Here is a 21,040-nt window from a genome sequence, read left to right as displayed (position 1 = left end):
TCAGCAGCTGTAGTGCGCGGACGTTTTTTGCTCTCTTGAAGGGCCCCTCACCAGGTGTGGCCATTTTGACCTGACAAGCGCAGTGCATACAATGCGCGATAACGATCATAACTGCAAATTATTACACCACTACGTGCCCCGAAAAGAGCCGAAATTTCAAATCAGACGACCTGCGCCCTTCTCCTCACCAGCGCCACGCTACCAGCCGGTTAGTCTACGTCAATCGCGCAAGTGCGCTACGTAAATCGCCATTCTGGGACATCACTTTCAGTGACACGTGACTTCGAGAATTAGTCAAGGCAAAGGCAGTTATTTGTTTGATCTGTTGCTTCACAATAGACTAGTTTAAGTTTAGACAAATAATAAACCCTACAAACCGAATGGCAGCATGTCTTTGTTTGACTGCATACCGTAGCAAGAGAGATGTAGTTCCGTTTCACCTGTTTGTGCCCATGTCGTGCAGTCGCGCTCGCAGACGACGAAACTATGTCATTTTCTACCGTGTTCCAGTGTGCTATCATGCTCTGTTATCCGCTTACGTCTGCCCCACTGACTTATACTGCTAATCAGGTGTTATCGTGCACATCGCGCAGAACTGCGCGGAACGAGACAAACGCAACAACTCGCGCGCGGGACCATCACCGGAAGTGCGCCACGCAGCAAAAAAAGCGATAAAAAAAGGCGGGGCCTGTGACGTATGCGCCACGCGATCCTCCATCTCCGGTATAGGAGAACGCAGGGAAGGAATTTCGCTTGCGAAGGCTAGACAGGGGCAAGTGGAGAGAGTCTATGTTGGTGGTGACACTCGCCTCCTGAAATCATGAGTTCGCTGCATTTGAAATATTTATATTTAGGCTAAGAATGAGCCAATTTGAAAAATTCTTGCAGTAGAACGCTCCTTAGAAGGCACGTAACAACTTCCAGCGTGTAACCAAAATTGACTATATGGCTTGGTGAGGGGCCGTTTAAATTGCCGATCCTCCTTGCGAAAGCACAGGTTTGGTAGAAAAAGAAGAAGCAAGGAAGGGCGGTGAAGCTAACCAGACGCACGTCCGATTTGCCACCCTGCCCTTGAGGAAAGGGACGAAGGGGCGAAGAGAGAGAAAAAGAACCAGTGATTGTCATCTGCAAGAGATTCTGCTGCAGTCACAACGCTTCGAAACCGCGATAATTCCTAAGCCATTATTACTGCTTGTTATACAGAAAATGGCACCTTATTAGGAGGCTCTGACGAGGAGGCGTAACAATAACTCTGTCTATAATCAACGCTGCAAGGGCCAGTTCAATAAGCATCTAGATTACCTGTCATTCTCGTCAAGATCTGTTGACGAACTTAATCTGCTTAGACCCACCCCGCTCTTCGGTTTTAATTGCAGGCGAAAGGCAGGAAAGCGATGACTCGGGATATTATTGTGGCTGTAAACAGGGAGGGGGAGCCGCCAATCTGAGAAAGCCATGAAATATAAAATGAAAGTAGTGGGACAGATAACAGCTGTGATATTGTGCGCGCTTTTTGTTTGAAAACGTGCACTGATATGCTTTTGGGTGTGAAGAAAATTTTACTTGTGCAATGATTAATGTCTTGTTCATATGCAACATGCAGCTGCGTGAGCACAAAATCCACGCGCACCACCGACGTAGTGGAAGGATCTATGGGCTAGTATGGCCCTTCACGGTAGGAGTTCCTATTGCTCTGCAATTATCGACCAAAAAAAAAAAGCAGAATGGCAAAGCAATAACACAGAGTTGTTCCTGCGAACGAGTCACCATGCCGACGTCGCACGTATAAACATGAAATCCTACGTTATAGGTACAATGCATTTATACCACAGTCATTGGGGGTAACGATATAGTCTCGCGTGTTGTGCAAAAAGTCGTTGAACGATATAGCAGTCTATTTCTCAAGGCCCATTTTTACCAACTAATATCCAGTACAGTTTCACAGATGAACGCACACGGTGACAATAAACTCACAAATGGAAGCCTAACATTTCTGCTTAACATAGTGTTATATAAGACAGAGTATGGCATACAGTGCTGCACCCGCGCTTACGTTTCTCAGTAAACGGAGTTCCTGTTGATCGGAACATATTTCTTCGGTCTCCTGAGGTTTTATTTAATGAGATTCTACTGTATTGTGAACTGCCGTGAATAGGAAATATGGCAATGAAAATCAAGGACGATTGAGGCTCCACGTTCGCCACATTGTCGCTCCATGTTTTTCTGTCTGAACTTTAGTCGCACGCAATGCCAGCAGAATAATAAGCATCTCTCAGATTAAACAATTAAGAAAAAATTTTAAAACTTTCACTCGAGATTTTGATTATGAAGTAGATTTGTCATATATACGTGCACCTGCTTCACACTTGTGCACACCAATGAGCGTGCGTCAAGAAAATGTATGTGCCAGCAGGGCTAGCCTGCGTGTGTACAGAGTGCAGGTCTAACGATGGCCATCACGCTGTCGTGTTTGGCGCCTTGTCTTCTATTTTTCTCGCTTGCAGGCAAGTACCTCCTATCAACGGCAAAACGTGGCCTCGGTTCAGCGCTTCCGACCCGAGCTACGCTGAGCTAAACCTTCCGGAATCGGATATCAAGTCGCCCGTCTCCGACCAACGATGCGAGTTCTGGCGGTCTCGATTTTGCGGACAGGACAAGACAACGACAGCGCGCTGAGAAGAATGCCACCATAATCATTACATCGTTGTATATACTGCCTCTCATACATTGTCAAAAAAGAAAGCATGCAACAATCGTTTTCCCCGTACTTTTTTTCATCCTTCCAAAAATCACGCGTGATGTCCACTCGGGCCTCAACAGAGTCTATTGAAGGAAACAAAACGTCAGGAGAACGACAGCAGGATTTCGATAACGAATTCTGTAAGGGAATTAGCCGCTATCCGCTTGAAGGTCATCGCTGTCCGTAATGCCTAATTATTTTGCTTTGCTCTGTTCACAATTCTCGCTAATACAGGCTAAGAGCTCGCTAAATTTGCGTCTGTAATCCCAAGCCATTGATTGGTCCCGTTATATTTCAGAATCAGCTTGCATTTCTTTCTTGATCATACCTGTGTTGAAGGAGATGTTGGCGCCTGTAGAGAGCATCGGCTGCTCTACTTCTCTTTATTGAAATACATTTACCAAATGATGCAAGAGCGTTAAACAAAGAATGAAGAAAAGAATATAGGCATAATTACAAAGTTCATATACACAACATAAATACAGAAAAACAACTGACACTCCTTTGTTCAACTACATGGGAAATGCAGAAACTGTCTCTTTAGGTAACCGCTGCGCCAATGCACCAATTTCAACAAAATTTGACGCATTTAAAAATTGATGTTTGGGGCGGAAAAGGTTAAGCTATTGTGACTGGTGGTCGCGGATGTTTCTTTTATTTAAGGCACAAGTATTTTGCACAGATTTGTGAACACCGTAAAGCTTCAAACAAAGCTGAAACAGTACGTTTGCGAGTCCGTAACTTCACAGCACAAACAGGCATCGCAGTTGTATAAACTGCACCTGAAATATCATCCAAAGCAGAATTTTTTAATGTGAATTGCAGCTAAATCGTTATATTTGCTAATGAAATTTCTGAATGACTTATTTTGTCAAAGTATCAAGTGCCCGAAAAATATAATTTTGACTTTGTTGTAAGCTCATTTTATGACACTGCAATATCTGCTTGTTAATTTTATTTTTATTTTTGTAGAGTTAGGAAGTTATGAACTTGTCCCACAGGTTTTTTTTTCTTTTTTCAGTTTCGCGATCTAAGTAATTTTTCACAAAGCTATTGAACACCTGAATCAAAACTTTGTGACCTTCAGCAGGTACCGAATAGTAATTACTGGCTGCTGAGGCATTTGAAATATGAAATACGTACTGCTCCTCTCAAGCGGGACAGCAGAGCATGTTCAGATACATATATCAGGTACAGAACGTTGCATAAAAGGTTCAGTGTGATAACATCTGATTGTACGAGTGTCAAGTTGCTACAATTTCAGTAGGACATTACAAGAGAAGAGGACAATCAGCAATGATGCTTCATCAGCGATACGCGTTGCTCGACCCAGTTGGTGACATTGTGTTCCAGTCAACCAGCTCTCCTGGACATACAGACTTGAATTCTGGGCCCGTACTCACAATTCAGATCACACTCTAGAGCGCTTCGTACAAAGGGCACCGATCAGTGGTTCTAATAACTCATCATACCGTGCATATCGGTTATAATAACTGAACGGTTATTGTGGCAAATGGTTTTTGGTAACTGCAGACCATTAATTCGCCCCCACGTTTGCAACCCACATCAGTACATACGACCTAAACAGTGTTGTACTGCTTTCTTTAATATAGGCACTATGTACTCGGAAAATCAGGAGGAGAGACAGAGAAGAAAATAAGGAAAGACAGTGAGGTTATCCAGTGCGTAGACCGACTTGCTACCCTGTGACGCGGAAACTCAGCTCTTTCGTAGAACCCGCGCCCCGTCAACTTTTGACACCAACTGCAGAGAATGTTGAAAAGGTGTGAAGGCCACTTTTTCGTCACGAGGGTGCGCTATTTTCTTTGTGTAGGTACCGCGCCAGCCAACATTCACCCTCAGAAGGCTAATCTTAGGGTTTTATGCCAACGACAGCCGGCGACCGTAGTTACGGCACGTCGATCTAATATGGCACGTTCCCGCAATACCAGCGGAAGTATTTACGCTCTTGCAACGGACTGCAATAGCATGCAATGACAGTGGGCTTCACAAAGATGATGTCTGCGGCAACGGCTATAGTCGTCATGCAACTTCCGCCGAGTAGATTTTCTGCGGGTTCTTTCTTGACAGGAACGTTCACAAACGGGCCTAAGCAGCCGACACTGCTAAAGGTAACTGCTGTAGATTTCAGTGAAGGGACTGTTTTGTAGGAGTAAACTACAACGCTATACCTTCCAAAGCTACACACTCAAACAGTAATAGTATCTTGCGTGTCTTTCCTTTCTTTAACGATGTGCTCCTGGTATTTCCAGGTCACGAAAGTTATTAGCTTGACATAACATTCTTGAAAGGAAAGTAACGAGCGCATAGTTGTTAAGAAAGAAAATGCAGGCAAGACAGATGACTATAATTGTTTCGGAACGAGACACGCCCCAAATGGTTCTTTCTTTTTTTGTGGGTGAAAGTTTGAGGTTATGATAGCGTCTTTGATCTGGAATATACGTGAGGTTATTTAACGCGCATTTAAAATCTTAGTTCATAAGACTTTTCTTTTTCCCCTCGACTTCCTGCTCAGTAGTCGAACCCACTGCATGGGCCCGGGCTGGCCCGTAAGGTCGAGCTCGGGCCAGGTAAGCAATCATTGACTCTGGCCCGGGCCGGGCCCGGGCATAGAAGCTTCGGGCTCGGGCCGGGCGCGGGCCTGTGTCAGGCCCGGATTAGGGCTGGCCATACTACTTGCAAATGCACAAAACGAAAGACTATAAGCACTGCACCCCTACGAAAATTTTAAGTCAGTGGTGTCTGTCGGTTTCGGGGAAGTACACTCTGGGGAAGTACGACAATCAACGCGAAAGGCAGACTTGGTATCGTTCACCACCGACAGCGAACTCTGGGTTTTAAATGATGACAGACATACATTTTTACGCGGCTCCACATGTAGCAGCTGTCTTGACTTGATCTTTGTCTCACGAAGTCTCATCATGTGTACACTGGATGGTTTACGGACGTTGAAATGCATTGGAGTGCCCATATTCCCACGTATGTCAAGATCAGAGGACTGTCCGCTTTCAAGTCACGTGATACAATCCAAAGAGTGGACTGGCCGAAGTTCTAGCCTGTCATTGAAGACCTATGTCAAGGTAATATATTGCATAATTTGGAAGACACAGTCAAGAGCACAGTACAAGACAATACGCGTACTCCTTGGTGTGCTCTTCGAAATTAGAGTTAGAGCGACTTCGAGCAATACGTACGACGACGGGCCGAACGTAGATACCGACTCACGAATTCAATGAACGACTACGGACGGACTGCTACAGGCATATAAACGAATGTCCAGCGCCGGTTAGATAAGCTAGAGTCACAACGCTGGACTGCTTTCTGTGAATTGCTAAACCCCTGTAAGCACTCATCACACTTAAGGAGGACGGTACAAGGGCTCAGGACATGCCCCGTGCAGCAGTCTCCATTCAAGGCTCTGGCCCTGTTCCAACAGCAAGAAGATATTGATGTCGCAGAAGACTTCTGCGCCAGATTATCCGGGGCAACTAACAGCTTCCAACAATTTATCACATTCCATCAGTTGCCCGCCCCCACGTGACCCCTGCATGAATCTACCGTTTTCCAACTATGAACTCAAGGCGGCACTAGCATTGTGCAGACGTACGTCATCACCAGGACTTGACGGAATTTCTCACAGAGCTCTGTGTCATCTCGGTGAGCAGGCGAGGAGTGTTCTGCGAGATATGTATAATGAATCCTGGCGAGATGGCACACTTCCCACAAATTGAAAGACTAGTCGCGTGTTTCCGTTACTGAAGTGTGGAAAGTCCGCGTTGGAGCTTTCATCATCGATTGCATTGGCGAGCGGTGTGGGCAAAGTGATGGAGAGGATTGTCTTCGGACGCCTGTAGTGGTACCTGGAATACCACAACGTCTACCCAGATGCCATGCAGGCTTCCGACGTGGCCGCTCATCGATTGATAATCTCATCGACCTGGTTACCTACGTTGAGCACCAGAAATGATGTAAAAACGTATCTGCGCTTCTTTGTTTCTCGACGTCAAAGAGGCGTAAGACGACGTTACGCATTAAGCCATCCTCGCCGCTCTCGAAGAGGAAGACCTCGGGTGGCCCGATGTTTCGATGGATAGAAAGATATCTCTCTATGCATGCGGTCTTTGTGAGCAGCAAGGACGGCCACACTATTTTACATAACACCTACTGTGGCGTCCCCCGGGGATTTAAATTACCAATGTACGCGTATGACATACGCGATTGGGAGTCTGGAGTGAAACGCTTACAGGTGCGCGCAAGGCTGCAAAAAGCTGACAGAGATAATACCGCGCGACTGGCCGCTCGAGGCACTTTGCGTGTATTCGTGGGCTTCTTTCACGCTCGGAAAAACACTTTTATGTAGCGCGTATTGAGCAACAGAAATCTGCATCAGGAGTTTTCATGTTGCTCTACAATTTTCTCATTGATATTTTTCATCTAATAGAAGTTGATTAATTAATTAAGACTAATTATGTGATTAGGTAGAATGCAAGAAATAATCTAAGTATCTCCAAGCGAATGCACCCCGAACTTAATCAGGGCATAAGAGAAACCAGAGCTAAATTTCCACTCAAGGCATACCGTACAGACAAGGAGGCGTTGTTCGTGGACACTGCGGAGTATCCGAGTCACGAATCCTGCGTCACGGTAGTAATAAACTCCGACCACGAGTGCATAAGCGCGTGTTCGATATGCTCTAATAATACTGAAATCGCAGAAGTAGCTATCACTCAGGGCTTAATTTTCCCCAAATGTAGATAGGTCATCAGCGACTCGCAGTCGGCCATCAGAAACTAAGCGCGAGGAAGAATATCGCCCGAGGCCGCTAACATACTCCACGGGAAATCACAGCTGTGAGTCCCCCGCTCCCAACCTCAAAGAGGAAGCCCACCGCGTCGCACGAGGTCTCATTTACCGCGCTCGCGAAGAAGCTTCCCCCGAAGGAACGGGAGGATATGGGCCTGGAAGGAGAGGGACAGAATGTCCAGATTCTGGGACATCACCCGCTTCTACCACAAGTCGAGGTCCAAATTCCCACCTGCTAGCTCGAAGTTAGACAGATCTCAGGCGGTTGACTGGAGGCGACTTCAAACCAGAACCTTTCCCAACCAGGTACACCTACATCGCATCTACCCCGATCTGTACCCAAATGACTTGTGTAAGCTATGTAGGACAGAGCATGCCACCCTAGAACACATTCTATAGGAATGCGCGCAGGATAAAAATGCAGTCTCCTCAGAACAGCTTGGGGCGTGGTGGAAAGCTGCGCTGCTCAGCTCAGATCTGCAAGACCAACTATATGGGCGATGATAGTTGGAGCACCCTGTATGTTGCCGCACAATGACATATGACATATGACACTTTACCGCACGACACGGTGAACAAAGAATGCACTTTTTAGCAGCAACTGTAGCAGAAAGCCTGACAGAGATCTTTTTCTATATCCTCCTTCCTGAAGAGGAGTAAGCAGGAGTCGTGCCAATCTCGGTGGCAAATTGCCAGCCTGCTTCCTCCCTATTTAACACTCCCACTCTGTTCAGTGTGTCCGTGTGCGTGCGTGCGTGCGTGCGTGCGTGCGTGCGTGCGTGCGTGCGTGATGTGGCGGCAGCATTAGTCCCCGAACGTTGGGTAAATTTTTATTCACCTGCAACACTTGCTTTTCGACGAACCGGTCCGGAATCCCCTTGTGGCTGAGCGCTTTTAGGAGAGCTCCAACTTTCTTATCCATCAGACATTAGGTGTCATATTGAGGCATCTTCGTGTGTCGGTAGCTTTCAAGGCCTTGAAAACGGCTACTTAGTAAAACAATTCGCTATAACGTACACATATTCACACACAAAAAAAAAGAATGTAGTTATATTGCTAGCATAGGCCAGCGTTGCGCTGTTCTAAACGTCATGAAATGTGGATGAAATATGGCATTTGTGCCCGCGCACTTGTTAAGGCGACAATTAAAATACCGTTTACGTCACCTGAAAGTCGCGAAGGCCACCGAAATTTCCTCTCTTGGAAAAGTATACCAACGAGAACAGCAGAAACCGAATGCCCCGGCCTAGACTTTCCATGCATGCTTGTGCGAAGTTACGAAATCTTTTTTGTTACGCAATTAGGCAAAAGTCAGTCTTCCTGGAGAAAACGAACAAAGAAACAAAAAAGGTAGGTACTTTCTGCGACCTTCGCAATGCGCATAGCGCACACAAGTATAGGCATGCTGACGTAAGTAGACGCTCACTTCAAGCGCATATTATCTTAATCCTTTCCTTTCGTTTAAAATTCAAGGACGGGACATTTTTAAGCCACTGCGTCTTAGCAAATAAAAAAAAGGAAATGCTGCCATTTTTTTACGCCTACGTCCCGAAAACGCGATCAAGATACCCTCGTCCGTTGCGTGGACTATAAACGAGCTACCCATTTCCTCGAAATTGCATTACACTTGTCGATATAGTTGTTGTCATGTAAGCAGTGTAACTGCCCGTTGTGCAAAGAAACAATTAAGTCGTGTGTTCCTTATTCTTCTATTCTTGTTTAACGTGCTGTTACATTCACAATTCCTAAAAAACAAAAAGATGTAACTTCAATTTTGAATTTTCCCACATTCAAATAGCAATTTTGCTCGCATGCAAGGTGCTCGAAAACTCTTGAGCTGCAACTCACAATGTTGCCACCACAACGCCACATTACTATATGGAACGCGTTGCAATTAAGTCAAGGTCAGTATACAGAAAACCAATGAATGTTAAAGGATAAAAAAGAGATAGCAAAATTACGGCCGTGACTTTTCTTTTTTTTTTAATTATGGGGTTTTACGTGCCAAAACCACTATCTGATTATGAGGCAACCCGTAGTGGCGGACTCCAGTATAATTTGGACCACCTAGGTTCTTCAACGTGCACCCTAAATCTAAGTACACGGGTGTTTTCGCATTTAGCCTCCATCGAAATGCGGCCGCCGTGGCCGGGATTTGATCCGGCGACCTCGTGCTTAGCAGCCCAACACCATAGACAGAAAGCAACCACGGCGGGTTGCCGTGATCACAGATAGATTACAGAAGTTACCGTGAACTTCATGAGGAAAGAAATATATATATATATATATATATATATATATATATATATATACAAGCTTGCGTGTAGAAATATATATATATATATATACAGGCTGGGTCATGATTATGATATATACAGTGACAAACACTTGGCAGCCCACACACACACGCACGCACACACATAATATAGGGATATTTACACACTTTCGTTAAGGCTTATGGCCCGCAAGAACGTCAGCAGCGCTTTCGTGGCGCGTAACGCGCAGGTGGTGCCTTGCCACGGGCCGAGAATGTGCCGCAGTTCCAAGCTCGAGTCCCTTTGCAGGCGTAGTGCCACTTTCAAAGACTGTATCTCTGATGCGTAGAGGCAGCACTCGCGCAGAACATGATGTAGGTCTTCAGGAGCGTTACGTTCACAGCACATTGGCGAGTCCGTCAGTTGGATCTTGCACTAGAAATAATTCGTGTAGGTCACGTTGAGTCTGATGCGGAGTACGCATGTTTGGTCTTGTCTATTGAGGCGTCGCGGCATGTAAAGGTCCCGCGATGTATCAATTTTGTATAGAGGTACGTATTGATGGCTTCGCATCTGTCCAAAGGGATCGCTGGAAACGCCAAGCGTGTGCAGATACCAGTGTCGCCGCGTCTTTTCTGGAGAAAGGTATCTGGACCATTTCTCTCGAAGTGTCGTGTCCAGCTTTGGCAACTGAATCCGTTCATATCGGTGATGCGCTACCGCGAATTCTTCCGACGGCTCGAAAAAACACTGTAATACTGACCCCCACCAAGCGCTACCGTGGATAGAAAAGGTCACTCATGTCAATGAATTATCTGCCAGTTGAAAACACACCTAAGCTAAATTTAACCATCATATTTAAGCCAAAAGATCGTGAGCAAGTTGTCACGCGTTTCAATCCACTCACACTGAAGGCAGCCGTTGGAGCGGTAGCTCCAGATGGAATACTGCAAGTACGACCAAATAAGCGTTTGAACCTCCTGGCTGTCGATACACGCAATGCAGAAGCTTCTGAACACCTTTTCGAAAATGTAAAGTATTGCTGAGGAAAGAAACAATACATATAGTGAGGGGGAGAAAGAGACTTTGGTGGAGCCCTTACGCCAATAAGGAACATTATGCCTGACCTCACAGCTCATCAGCGCAGAATGCCATTCGAGCTCTTCTGCAGTAGGTGAAGGCGACAGACTTGTGTACCAGACTGTAGATATGCTGCACCTAGCTTAGCTCTCTCTCTCTTTCTTTCACTCCCCCATCCCCTCCCCACGTGTAGGGTAGCACACTGGACTAAATCTGGTTAACCTCCCAGCATTTCCTCCTTCCCTTCTCTCTCTCAGAACATTGAATATTTAATCCAGGTACCTGTTCACATACGAATCACTAAGACTGCGCCCGTAATAAATGCACTTATTAAAATACCGGTATGGATTACATAAGGGCAGCCTTAATTTATGAAAATAAAGGAAAGCTGCATTGGGGGGGTGCTGCCCCTCAGCGTGCGCAGCTATACGCCCGAATGTTGACGATAGGCACAGCGGTCCTATGCATCTGCACACATTGATTAGACCTCAAAGATAGCCAAAAGAAAGATTTTGTCACAGAGGCATGTCATAAAAAAGGTGTACATATCTGGACACCTTAGCAGTCGACTGACGCGTTTATAAATGGAAAGGTTGGCAATGCCCCTCCAGACTGCACCACACGGAACACCACACGTACAGCGGGTCCATATTCCGCTGAAAGGTGGCTCCAGTGCACATGAGGTACAGCACTTCACCGATATCAACGGCTTCAGCACTGCCACACCGGTGTGGAGCGACGGATACATTCATTCGTGTGGCATGTCACATTCAAATGCAACAACGCAATGAAGGTGGCTAATTAGCGGCTCTTCTTGTCGAGTAGCTGAGTTTAGGACGAACAACTTGGAACGTTGTCACAGGATACAAAGAAGGCACAGGACACAACGAGCCCGAACCCTCAACTGACTTTATTGTTGTAAGACATGAAATAACGAAACCTGTTGCGCATGTCTGTATGGGAAGTAGTGTGCAAAATTTTATCGGTCAATGATATGGCAATGTTATGGTAATCACTTTCAAAATTTCAAGTTGTTTCTTATAAGCACAGTTCCTCAATGCGATATGCCTATTTGCAGCCTATATTAACACTGACTTGTTTCTCTTACGCCATCATTTATTTGACCAGGCGTCAAGAACCATCGCCACGTACGGCACAGTAGCCGCATTTACATGAATGCGACAGTAGCGTATACAGCATTTCCGAGGCGCTACGATAGTACCATGGGACAGCGTTTACATGTGGCGCCTCTCCCTTCGTCCGAAACAAGACGGAACCAGTTTCCGGCGAGTGCGTTACGCCGGTGAGTGGAGGAAAGCACACGCCGGCAGCCGTCTCTGTTCCTCTCTCCTACGACGCCAGAGTTTAGATGCACCGCGTGAGTCGACTTATCCGTCTCGATCTACCCTCTCCTGGCGCATTAATGCGATTCGCTTTCCTGGCGCATCAACGCCGTATAGATCGATGCGACGCACTACGAATGCCATGCGATGCGCCACTTATCGCATTCATGTAAACGCGGCTAGTGAATATACTGAGCTCAAAGTGTATTATCAGTTCCCAAACAGAGGGATAGTCATATAGCCCAAGTTTGCGTTGCATTATAGAACTTAGCTGACATCTAAGCGAACATAAAGGAGAGCGCTCCCTTTGTTATCAGGTAATCTTCTTCGCAATAACTTGGCTCTAGAGTAAACACGAGGCGAGGGCTCACGCTCCAGCTTACATGCTCGAAACTGAGAGGATGAGGCTCTGACGTGAAAAGACACGTGGTCCAAAGGACACGTCGCATGATCGCGCTCCTGATCATCTGCTTCCATTCGGTGGGTGGATATGTTGAGGGTAATACCCTCGACATATCCACCGCGTAAAAGCAGTGGATATGAAAAAAAAAAAGCGGTGGCTTTATTAATATGGATAAAAGCGGTGGATTTATTTATCAAGCATTATAGCGGTCGATAAAGAAACAGCCTGAATAAGGTTCATATTAATAAACTGCGATCGTGTGTTTTGCTAATACACGAAAGATTTCCTTTAGATATAGTACTCAAGTGCATCACGTGAAGCCTGTCCACAAAGACTGCAACTTCTATGCAGGCGCTCTTGCTAATTGGTAATGCGCGTTACACCACGCACATCATGCAGTGACAAGGAATGTTCGCTTTATCAGCTCAGTGTAGAGTGCTCAAGGTGAATCGTGGCCACTGACCGAAACTGAACGGCGCCCGTATACAGAGCTTATCACCGAGCCGCACAGCGGAAGATGATATAACCGGAAACCTCATTGTCAACGAGGAAATACGTAATCGACGCTCTCATCGCCAAAGAAGCAACGGCACTAGCTAGCGCGCCAGCGGCTTCCGGGTTTTTTGGCCTTCCGTCGCGGGAGATCGAGTCGCGCACGTCGTCGCACCTTCTTCTTGCCCTCGCGAAGGAAGGCGCTTGGTTGGCTTTTTCTCGACCCGGCCGCTGAGACTCGCAGGGTCAACGCCTCGCAGGAATGTCTTCTTCTTCGCACCTTCTTCGCGGACCAGCGCTCGCTCGCGGCGGCGTGCCTCCTTATGCATGCATGCGTTCGCGGGCGATTTCCGGACGCTGGCGGTCGCGCCACGCCCCGCCAATACCGGCCTGCACAGGCCGCGGGGCCAGATTTCGCCGCGGGTTCCAAGGAGGGCCACGCCGGGCCGCTGCCGCCACCACACAACACGCGGAAGCGTCTCGGCGAACTGTGACGCCCGCACTGCGCGAACCGCGAGCTGACGGGCCACGATCGAGAGAGAGTCCCGCGCGAGGAGAAACTTGTCCCCCGGTTGCAGTGCGATAAGAGTCGACGCTTTTGTGTAGACGACGACAACGAACCCGCCGCCACGTTACCCCCGGCTTCATTGAAGGTTTGCGTAACCTTGACATTGGCACGTTCCGACGCTTCGGCGGCAAGGCACAGCTAGCCGACAGTGTGTGACGAAGGTCACGCCTCCGTGCACAACAGGTGAGTCTTTTTTGGTTGGCAAGCGCGGGTGCACTCTATTCTACTCAATCGGCTCCGAACTTACGCCAGTAGGCGATTACACTCACCATTGGCGCGGGAGGCAAGTGCAGCTTAGGGACAACGTCAGACTACGAGACCCGACTTTCAATTCGAGTTCGAGTGCTTTTAACGTAAGACACGTGTTGCGGGCAGTATCCATAAATAATTGCATGTAGCTTCATACCTACGTGATACACAGAGCTGTATCACAACGTCGTTCTTTACAGTTCCTATTTCTGTGAAAAAATGCTGACGTGCTTCTCACGTGCGGTGAGAAGTTCTTGAGCCACTGCCACGATTACGGTATAGAGGTAACATTTTGCAATTCTGTGTAGCGGGCGGTCGCAGTGTGTTCACTGACCTCAACTTTCCTGCTAGAATGTGTCTTAGTGCCTTGAATTTTCATGGTGTACGGCAGGTTGAAATCCTAAATGACCTGTAATTAAAACGCTTACGTGAGACTTGCACAACCTTACACTCTGATGAAACTTGTCATCCGTGTGTGAGAGCAGTCTGACAGGTCAGTGATTTTTTTTTTAGATATTTGTTATCTTGGTTCTCAGGCACGTATGCGTCGATGTCTAAGTAATTAAAAGAATGCAAGCATTTTACGTTTAAAAGTTTATTACAATGTGGAGAAGAACCAATGACCATTCACGTTCAAATGCAGCTTTGTTACTATAAGTCGCGCTCTCGATGTTTCAAATCAGTGCCCTTCTCCAATAAATGTTTAAAATGGACATAGTTGAATCTACAATATACTAAGCACTTGAATATTTGATCCACCATAGCGTATAAAACTTATATACACTTTGTGGAGAAGGCGTAGGCTAAACACTTGCCGCACTTGGCAACATTTCCGGCTTCATCCAAAGAGATATTTGAAGTGTTGAGTTTTCTTGTCATGACTTTGCCAGCCTTGTCATGCCTGCGCAATATTTCAATGTATATTGTTTAGCCCTAAGGCTTACTTAGCACTTGTCCACTGATGGCTCAGAGAATAGTTATAGCATTTTGTATTAAAGTTGTTTGGTGATCATTGCAAATGTTGTGCGCTGAACTCATCGCCAAAAGGGGAGCACGGCAGAGAGCTTAGTATAACCAGAGTCCTTCAATGCATTGAAGGACTCTGGTATAACAGAGGCCAACTAGCATAAACGTAATCATAATACCAGAAGTCGTTTTGAAGAACGACAACGCTGGCTACGACCATAACCTCTTCAACCATAACCCGCCAGAAATGTTCTTGCGTTAACCGCCGGTGTGGCTCAGTCAGCTAAGGCGTTGTGCTGCTGAGCACGAGATCGCGGGATCGAATCCCGGCCACGGAGGCCGCATTTCGATGGAGGCGAAATGCGAAAACGCCCGTGTGCTTGCGTTGTAGTGCACGTTAAAGAACCCCAGGTGGTCAAAATTAATCCGGAGCCCTCCACTACGGCGTGCCTCATAATCAGAACTGGTTTTGGCACGTAAAACCGCAGAAAGAAGAAATGTTCTTGCGTTGAACAGCTATTGAAAAAGCAGAGGTATATGTGATGATTATGTTGCGACGTACGGGTGCTACTTCAGAAGATTAGCGGGGTCATTTCAGCCTTTGCAGTAAACATTCTCCGCGCTTAGGATAAACGCCTTCTGTTAAACATGTCTACACTTTCTGTTATTCCGTCTACGACTATGCTAACGCTTTCCCGCTATACTAAGACTTTCTAATAAATACGCCTTTTGTTTTTAACCAACTGCTTTTGGTTAACGATCATTTTGTATTACTACGGGGCGTGAAGTTGACGGTGCATCTCCCCAACGCGACGCCTTCTCTGATTACGAGAACGCCCGTTTACCAAAGCTTTCAGCGCGCCTGATGTACCATCTTTTCAATGTTAATACATAGTATCAACTACGGCATCCCTCAAAGCCCGGAGTACTTTGGGGTACAATGCAAATATCATAAATCAAGAGCAATACAGAAAAGAATTAAGCTTTCCGAATGTATTGAAGCCGCTATTACCATTCAGTGTCGCTTGAGCTATACGGGGGAGGAACATACGCTTGAAGGCTTCGTAAGTTCGACTGTTAGAGATTAAGGTGGCTGACTGGGCTAGTTGGCTATTCATACTGATAATACACAGCGCGAGAAGAAACACGGGGACCAATAGCAGACACGTGCGTACAAGCGCTTGTTCGTGTCTGCTTTTCGTCCCCGTGTTTCTTCTCGCGCTGTGTATTATCAACTGTTACGCAGACTCGCTTGTACGTTCCTCTACTGCATCACTCGCGCCATCTTTCTTTTCTTTTATCTCAGAAACAACTACCACGTAAATGAACCCACAGGCACTGAGAAGTAACCTACAACCGCCTTTCTCCTGCGATATGGTGGACAATTTTAAGATTGATTGATTGATCGATTCATTCATTCATTCATTCATTCATTCATTCATTCATTCATTCATTCATTCATTCATTCATTCATTCGCATGTGCACAGTAATATCTATCGTTTTGTGCCCCATCACATACAGATGGCTAGCCTCCTCTGGATCGCGTACAAGATCGCTCTGCTCTGCCTGGTGATTCACGCCGCATGGGCATCCGATGCCACCGAAGTAGTCATCGGTCGCACAATACCGAACGACTCCAAGACCGCTCCCATGGTGACAACTCGGACCGGTGCCATTTCCGGAGAAACAGTCGAATACCTGGACAAGAGCGTGAACGTGTTCCTCGGTATTCCCTATGCTGAACCTCCCGTTGGGCATCTGCGCCTGCGGAAGCCTCTGCCAATCGAGCCCTGGGTGGGAACGCTGAACGCAACCAAGCGGCCGAACCAGTGCCCTCAGAACCCTTTCGGCTGGCCTCCGATGCCGGGCAAGTCGTTCAACTGCAGCGAGGACTGTCTCTACCTCAACATATGGGCGCCCGCGCAAACGGACTCTGCCGAACTACGGAACGTCATGGTGTGGATTCATGGCGGCGACTTCGTGCTGGGCTCGTCTAGCTGGGATTTCTACGACGGCGGCATGCTCGCTGCGTACGGGGAAGTCGTCGTGGTCTCCATGAACTACCGGCTCGGGAGGCTCGGTTTTCTGAATGCAGCCTCAGACGAGGCTCCCGGTAACCAGGGTTTGCACGACCAGAACATGGCCCTGCGGTGGATAAGGGATAACATTGTCTTCTTCGGTGGCAACAAGAGCGCCGTGACTCTGTTCGGGCAGGACGCGGGTGCGGCTTCGATATCCATGCACATGATATCTCCGCTAAGCACGGGGCTCTTCAAACGCGCCATCCTGCAGAGCGGAGGACCCTTCTGGAAGCTACGGACTAGTTCCATGATGGAAGGTCACGTGCCGCTCAACACGAAGTCCGTGAAGAGGGTGCGCAACTGCACGATGAGAACACGGAAGCAGATCGACGACGAGTTCGAGAAGGCACTCGCCGACGCGGTTCTGCGGCGTGGCGTCGAAGACGTCTACCACATGTACGGCCCGACGTTTGACAACGAGTTTCTCCCGCTGAACCCACACATGGCGTTCAGCATGGGACTCTTCAACGAAGCCGACGTCCTGATCGGGTCGAACCTCAACGAAGGCGCGTGGGAGTTCTTGCGACACATGAGATGGAGGACGTTCGTGAACTCATCCGAGTTCACTTCTCTAAAATTGTTGAACTATATAAAACTGTTCTTTAACGAGTATGGCTTCAGAAAGCACTTGGGCTCGCAAGCCACAGAGGGTGTATATTACTACTTCGCTTCAAATTTGAGAGGCCTGGATGTTCTGCACAACAGGCAACACGTTTTCGAATTCATCGGCGACTACCTGTACACGTGTCCGACGAAGTATTTCGCCGAGGCCCTTGCTGACCACAACGCGACGGTTTACTTCTATCGGTTCAGCCACGCCACTGCAAGGCAGGAGAGACCCATGTGGGCTTCGGCGACCCACTTCGACGAGATCCCGTTCGTCTTCGGCCGACCACTTCGCCACCCCGAAAGGTATACGACTGTGGAAAAGGAGCTAAGTGTCGCCATGATGGACGCCTGGGTATCCTTTGCAAAGAATGGGTGAGTTACTATTGCTGTACGCACACAGCATGTCTATATACGAATGTGTATCGTTGTCCTGTACAGTAAAATGACTAGGGTGTTAGCCAGTATGTGTATATGAAGCTTTGTTCGGGAAATTACGTGTGAGTTCATTGTTGGCACCGGTTCCATTTATGCCGCGCACCATGCAGTATTCGTCAACTTTCTAGAGAAAGAGACATGTGCCGCTCCTAAAGAACATACTTTAGTGTATTAGCTTTATGGTATTAAAGCTTAGATGTTTCGTTCATGTTTCCAGGGGCACTAGAAACGACCACTGTATTTACTGCTCCAAAACTTTCTCAGTGTTCGGTCGGCAGAAAATTAGGACCTGAAGGCACAACTTTATTTTCACAACGGAGAGTTTTAGGCTATATTCCTATACCGTTCTATATATAATTACCATCGCAGTTTCGATCATGCACCATCCTGCTTAGGACGTGCTAGCTAAGCTGCGTTCGCGCATGTGCATAGCGAGTCTTTCTAGCACTCGAAACGTTGACAAGTGGTGCAGACGGTAGCGTTGACGGAATAACGGAATGCTAAAACACTCTAACGTATCTAGAACCCAAACCGCGCGGCTGATGAGCTTATTGCGTGAGGTCAGAGTGCATGAACTATCTCCCAACATTTGGGTCCTTTTCCCGCTCGAAGGGTCCGCAAAAGGCTACATGTTGAGTTATGTTCTATGTCCGAACGTAGCGGCTTTCTTTCCCCAAAACCAATGATCATACTGCATCTGTTGCAACAATATGAGACGGCATGTAAGGAGGCTGCATTGTTGTTTCTAAATTCGCGTCGCCTATTGTCTTTGACTTTTTCTCTGACTTTAATATATCAAGCTTTCACCTTCTGGGAGAAAGTATTAATTTTTTTTACCTGGGATGGTCTAGCGATCTCGGTTGAATTAACTTTTCTCTGTAGTGTCTCTCTAATAATTGATTCTTCTCATTTATAGGAAACCAAAAACGCCGTCTGGAGAGCCGTGGCCCAAGTACTCGACAAAGCGGCCATTGTACCTCGACATGACATCTAAGGGCTTCATCACAGAGACAGGACCTAGAACAGAAGGTTGTTCTTTCTGGAGGACGTTTCACAACTTCGATCTCTGGCGTAACACTGCTAGGATGGATTTCTGATTCACAGAGCACGCTTATGAAACATCTCGCGCGTTTAGCAGTCAAAGTAGCGCACCATCAAACGCACACAACCGATATTTTTAGGATGTAGTGACATGTCATGGGAGGGGGGGGGGGGGGGGGGGGGGGGGTTCTACAAGCTAGAAGTGTCATCTGCATCTTACTGTTGTCCACACTGTTCCCATCTCTCATTTGAAGTCTGGTTAGCGAACAACTTTTTTTTATATATTGAACATGAAACGTACTACGGCATGAATATCTGAGAAGACGAGAACAATAGACATAAGGTAAAGCCTCGCGTGCTAGTGTCGCAAATGGTGTTCTTTCATCGCTTTATCTTCAATATCTCCACTCATCTAACTCATACACGATTATTTTACCTATCGTTCCTACTCTCATGATGAAACGCACACTCACTATGCATAAATATGTATCCCTCCTCCCGTACAGTCTCCTCGAGTATACAATATATACATGGAGATTGTATGCCTGATATGCATAAAATATATCGCAGTAACATAGAACGCAGACGAGCAACCAAAGGTTCCATTCTGGACAGTATCTTCCCTCATCCTCCTCTAGATTTCCCACTATTGTACGAACTGAGATTTTCATAGAAATTCTCAAGTCGCCAATAGCGGTCAAATATATAAAACGGACGGGATCTATTGCTCCCATCACCACTTCTAACAGTCTCCGATGACGCATCCTTCTCGGCAGATGATGTATAGTGCGATTTAGACTCGAGTTTTATTAATGTAACCTTTCTCTTTTATTTTCGGTGGCTAAATATGTTCCACTCAATTCTATCGTAATACGTTATCTGTTGTTCTTGTTTCTTAAGTTTCTAGGGCAGCTTATACGGAAGACGCTCATCCATAGCTGTGGTGTATGCGTTCTGTATCTTGGCACAGTTCATGTTAGCGAAGCATCGCGCGCAGCATAGTGAAACCCATCTTGAATAGTGTTTAGTTTTTTCACCAGCGTGATAGTATCGTCTCATGTAATTTATTGCTCCCACTTTCTTGGGTTGTAACCCGCTCAGCTTTTGGCTGGCGCGTCATCAGACCTGGAGCACGACAAACGTCGACCGCTTCACACTGCCCGGTGTGGTCACAGCACTGCGGGAGTTCACACAAGCCTCATCACCACCAGTGTTACATTCGTCTAATCATACTTTGTTCTTTATGTATGACTGCAGCACACGCACCACGCAAAGCAGTGGGTTTGCGCTGTCTCGTAGACAGCCGTTGGGCTAGTTACTTGTGATGCAAAAAACACAACATAAAAAAAAAAGCGAACGCACAAGTAATACTGAATGGGCGCATATACTCGTATATAAGCGCTAAATCCGGGTGTCCTGCCAGAATCTTGATTTATTTTCTTTTTCTTTTCTGCGTGCGGGATCTACTTGCATACTGTAATTGCGTGGAGAAAGATTTGCAACTCCCTATTGTCATCTTTGCAATGTTCAGCAAACGTACAAAAAGAAAATGTAAACACACGACAAACTCCATTTGGAGTAAAATCTGGAATTGAGAACACACTGCGAGCACAAAGCTATATTTGAAGCAATAAATTTGAATTTCGAAAACAAAAGACCATTGCCTTCATGACTCTTCTGATGCAGTAACGATCTGGCGTGGCCTCCAAGAGGTGAAGACAATCAAGAGGATTGCACTAAAAAAATAGAAGAGGGGGCGGGGGGGGGGGGGGGGGGGTGAGTTTGTATTGAAGAGAATTAGATAAGCCCACAAAAATGGAAACTTGAACGCTTTGTCAACATTTTGTACAGGCGGTACGCAGCTTGCTTTAATTTCTCCAGTCGAATAGCTGCAACTTTTCAGATCCCATATTCTCAAGCGCTCACTTTTTTTTTTTTTCTGGAGGGGGGGGG

At 46.7% G+C, this 21,040-nt stretch overlaps 2 protein-coding genes across 3 annotated transcripts in view; both read left to right on the top strand.

Annotated features, from left to right (window-relative positions):
* The window catches only part of LOC119456157 (acetylcholinesterase-1), a 32,791-nt gene extending 30,044 nt beyond the window's left edge, over positions 1-2,747 (top strand). For both annotated transcript variants that reach the window (XM_049669572.1, XM_037717778.2), the window contains exon 3: positions 2,505-2,747. In XM_049669572.1, the coding sequence (XP_049525529.1) occupies positions 2,505-2,676 (172 nt within the window). In that variant the 3' untranslated portion in view covers positions 2,677-2,747. The remainder of the gene's footprint in view (positions 1-2,504) is intronic.
* A 10,552-nt stretch (positions 2,748-13,299) lies between these two features.
* LOC119456156 (acetylcholinesterase-1) lies at positions 13,300-19,214 on the top strand. The gene is made up of 3 exons (XM_037717777.2): positions 13,300-13,888; positions 16,443-17,983; positions 18,963-19,214. Exons 2-3 carry the CDS (start codon positions 16,443-16,445, stop codon positions 19,141-19,143), a joined length of 1,722 nt encoding a protein of 573 aa, XP_037573705.1. The 5' UTR covers positions 13,300-13,888; the 3' UTR covers positions 19,144-19,214.
* The last annotated feature ends 1,826 nt before the right edge of the window (positions 19,215-21,040 follow it).

The sequence above is a fragment of the Dermacentor silvarum genome, chromosome 6 (assembly GCF_013339745.2).
Source record: "Dermacentor silvarum isolate Dsil-2018 chromosome 6, BIME_Dsil_1.4, whole genome shotgun sequence".
Lineage (NCBI taxonomy): Eukaryota > Metazoa > Arthropoda > Arachnida > Ixodida > Ixodidae > Dermacentor > Dermacentor silvarum.
This window is presented reverse-complemented; position numbering and strand designations above follow the sequence as displayed.

Coding starts and splice junctions, on each gene's coding strand:
- LOC119456156 (XM_037717777.2), top strand. CDS start 16,443: ATGGCTAGCCTCCTCTGGATCGCGTACAAGATCGCTCTGCTCTGCCTG. Junction 17,984..18,962: donor GTATCCTTTGCAAAGAATGG/GTGAGTTACTAT, acceptor TCTCATTTATAG/GAAACCAAAAACGCCGTCTG.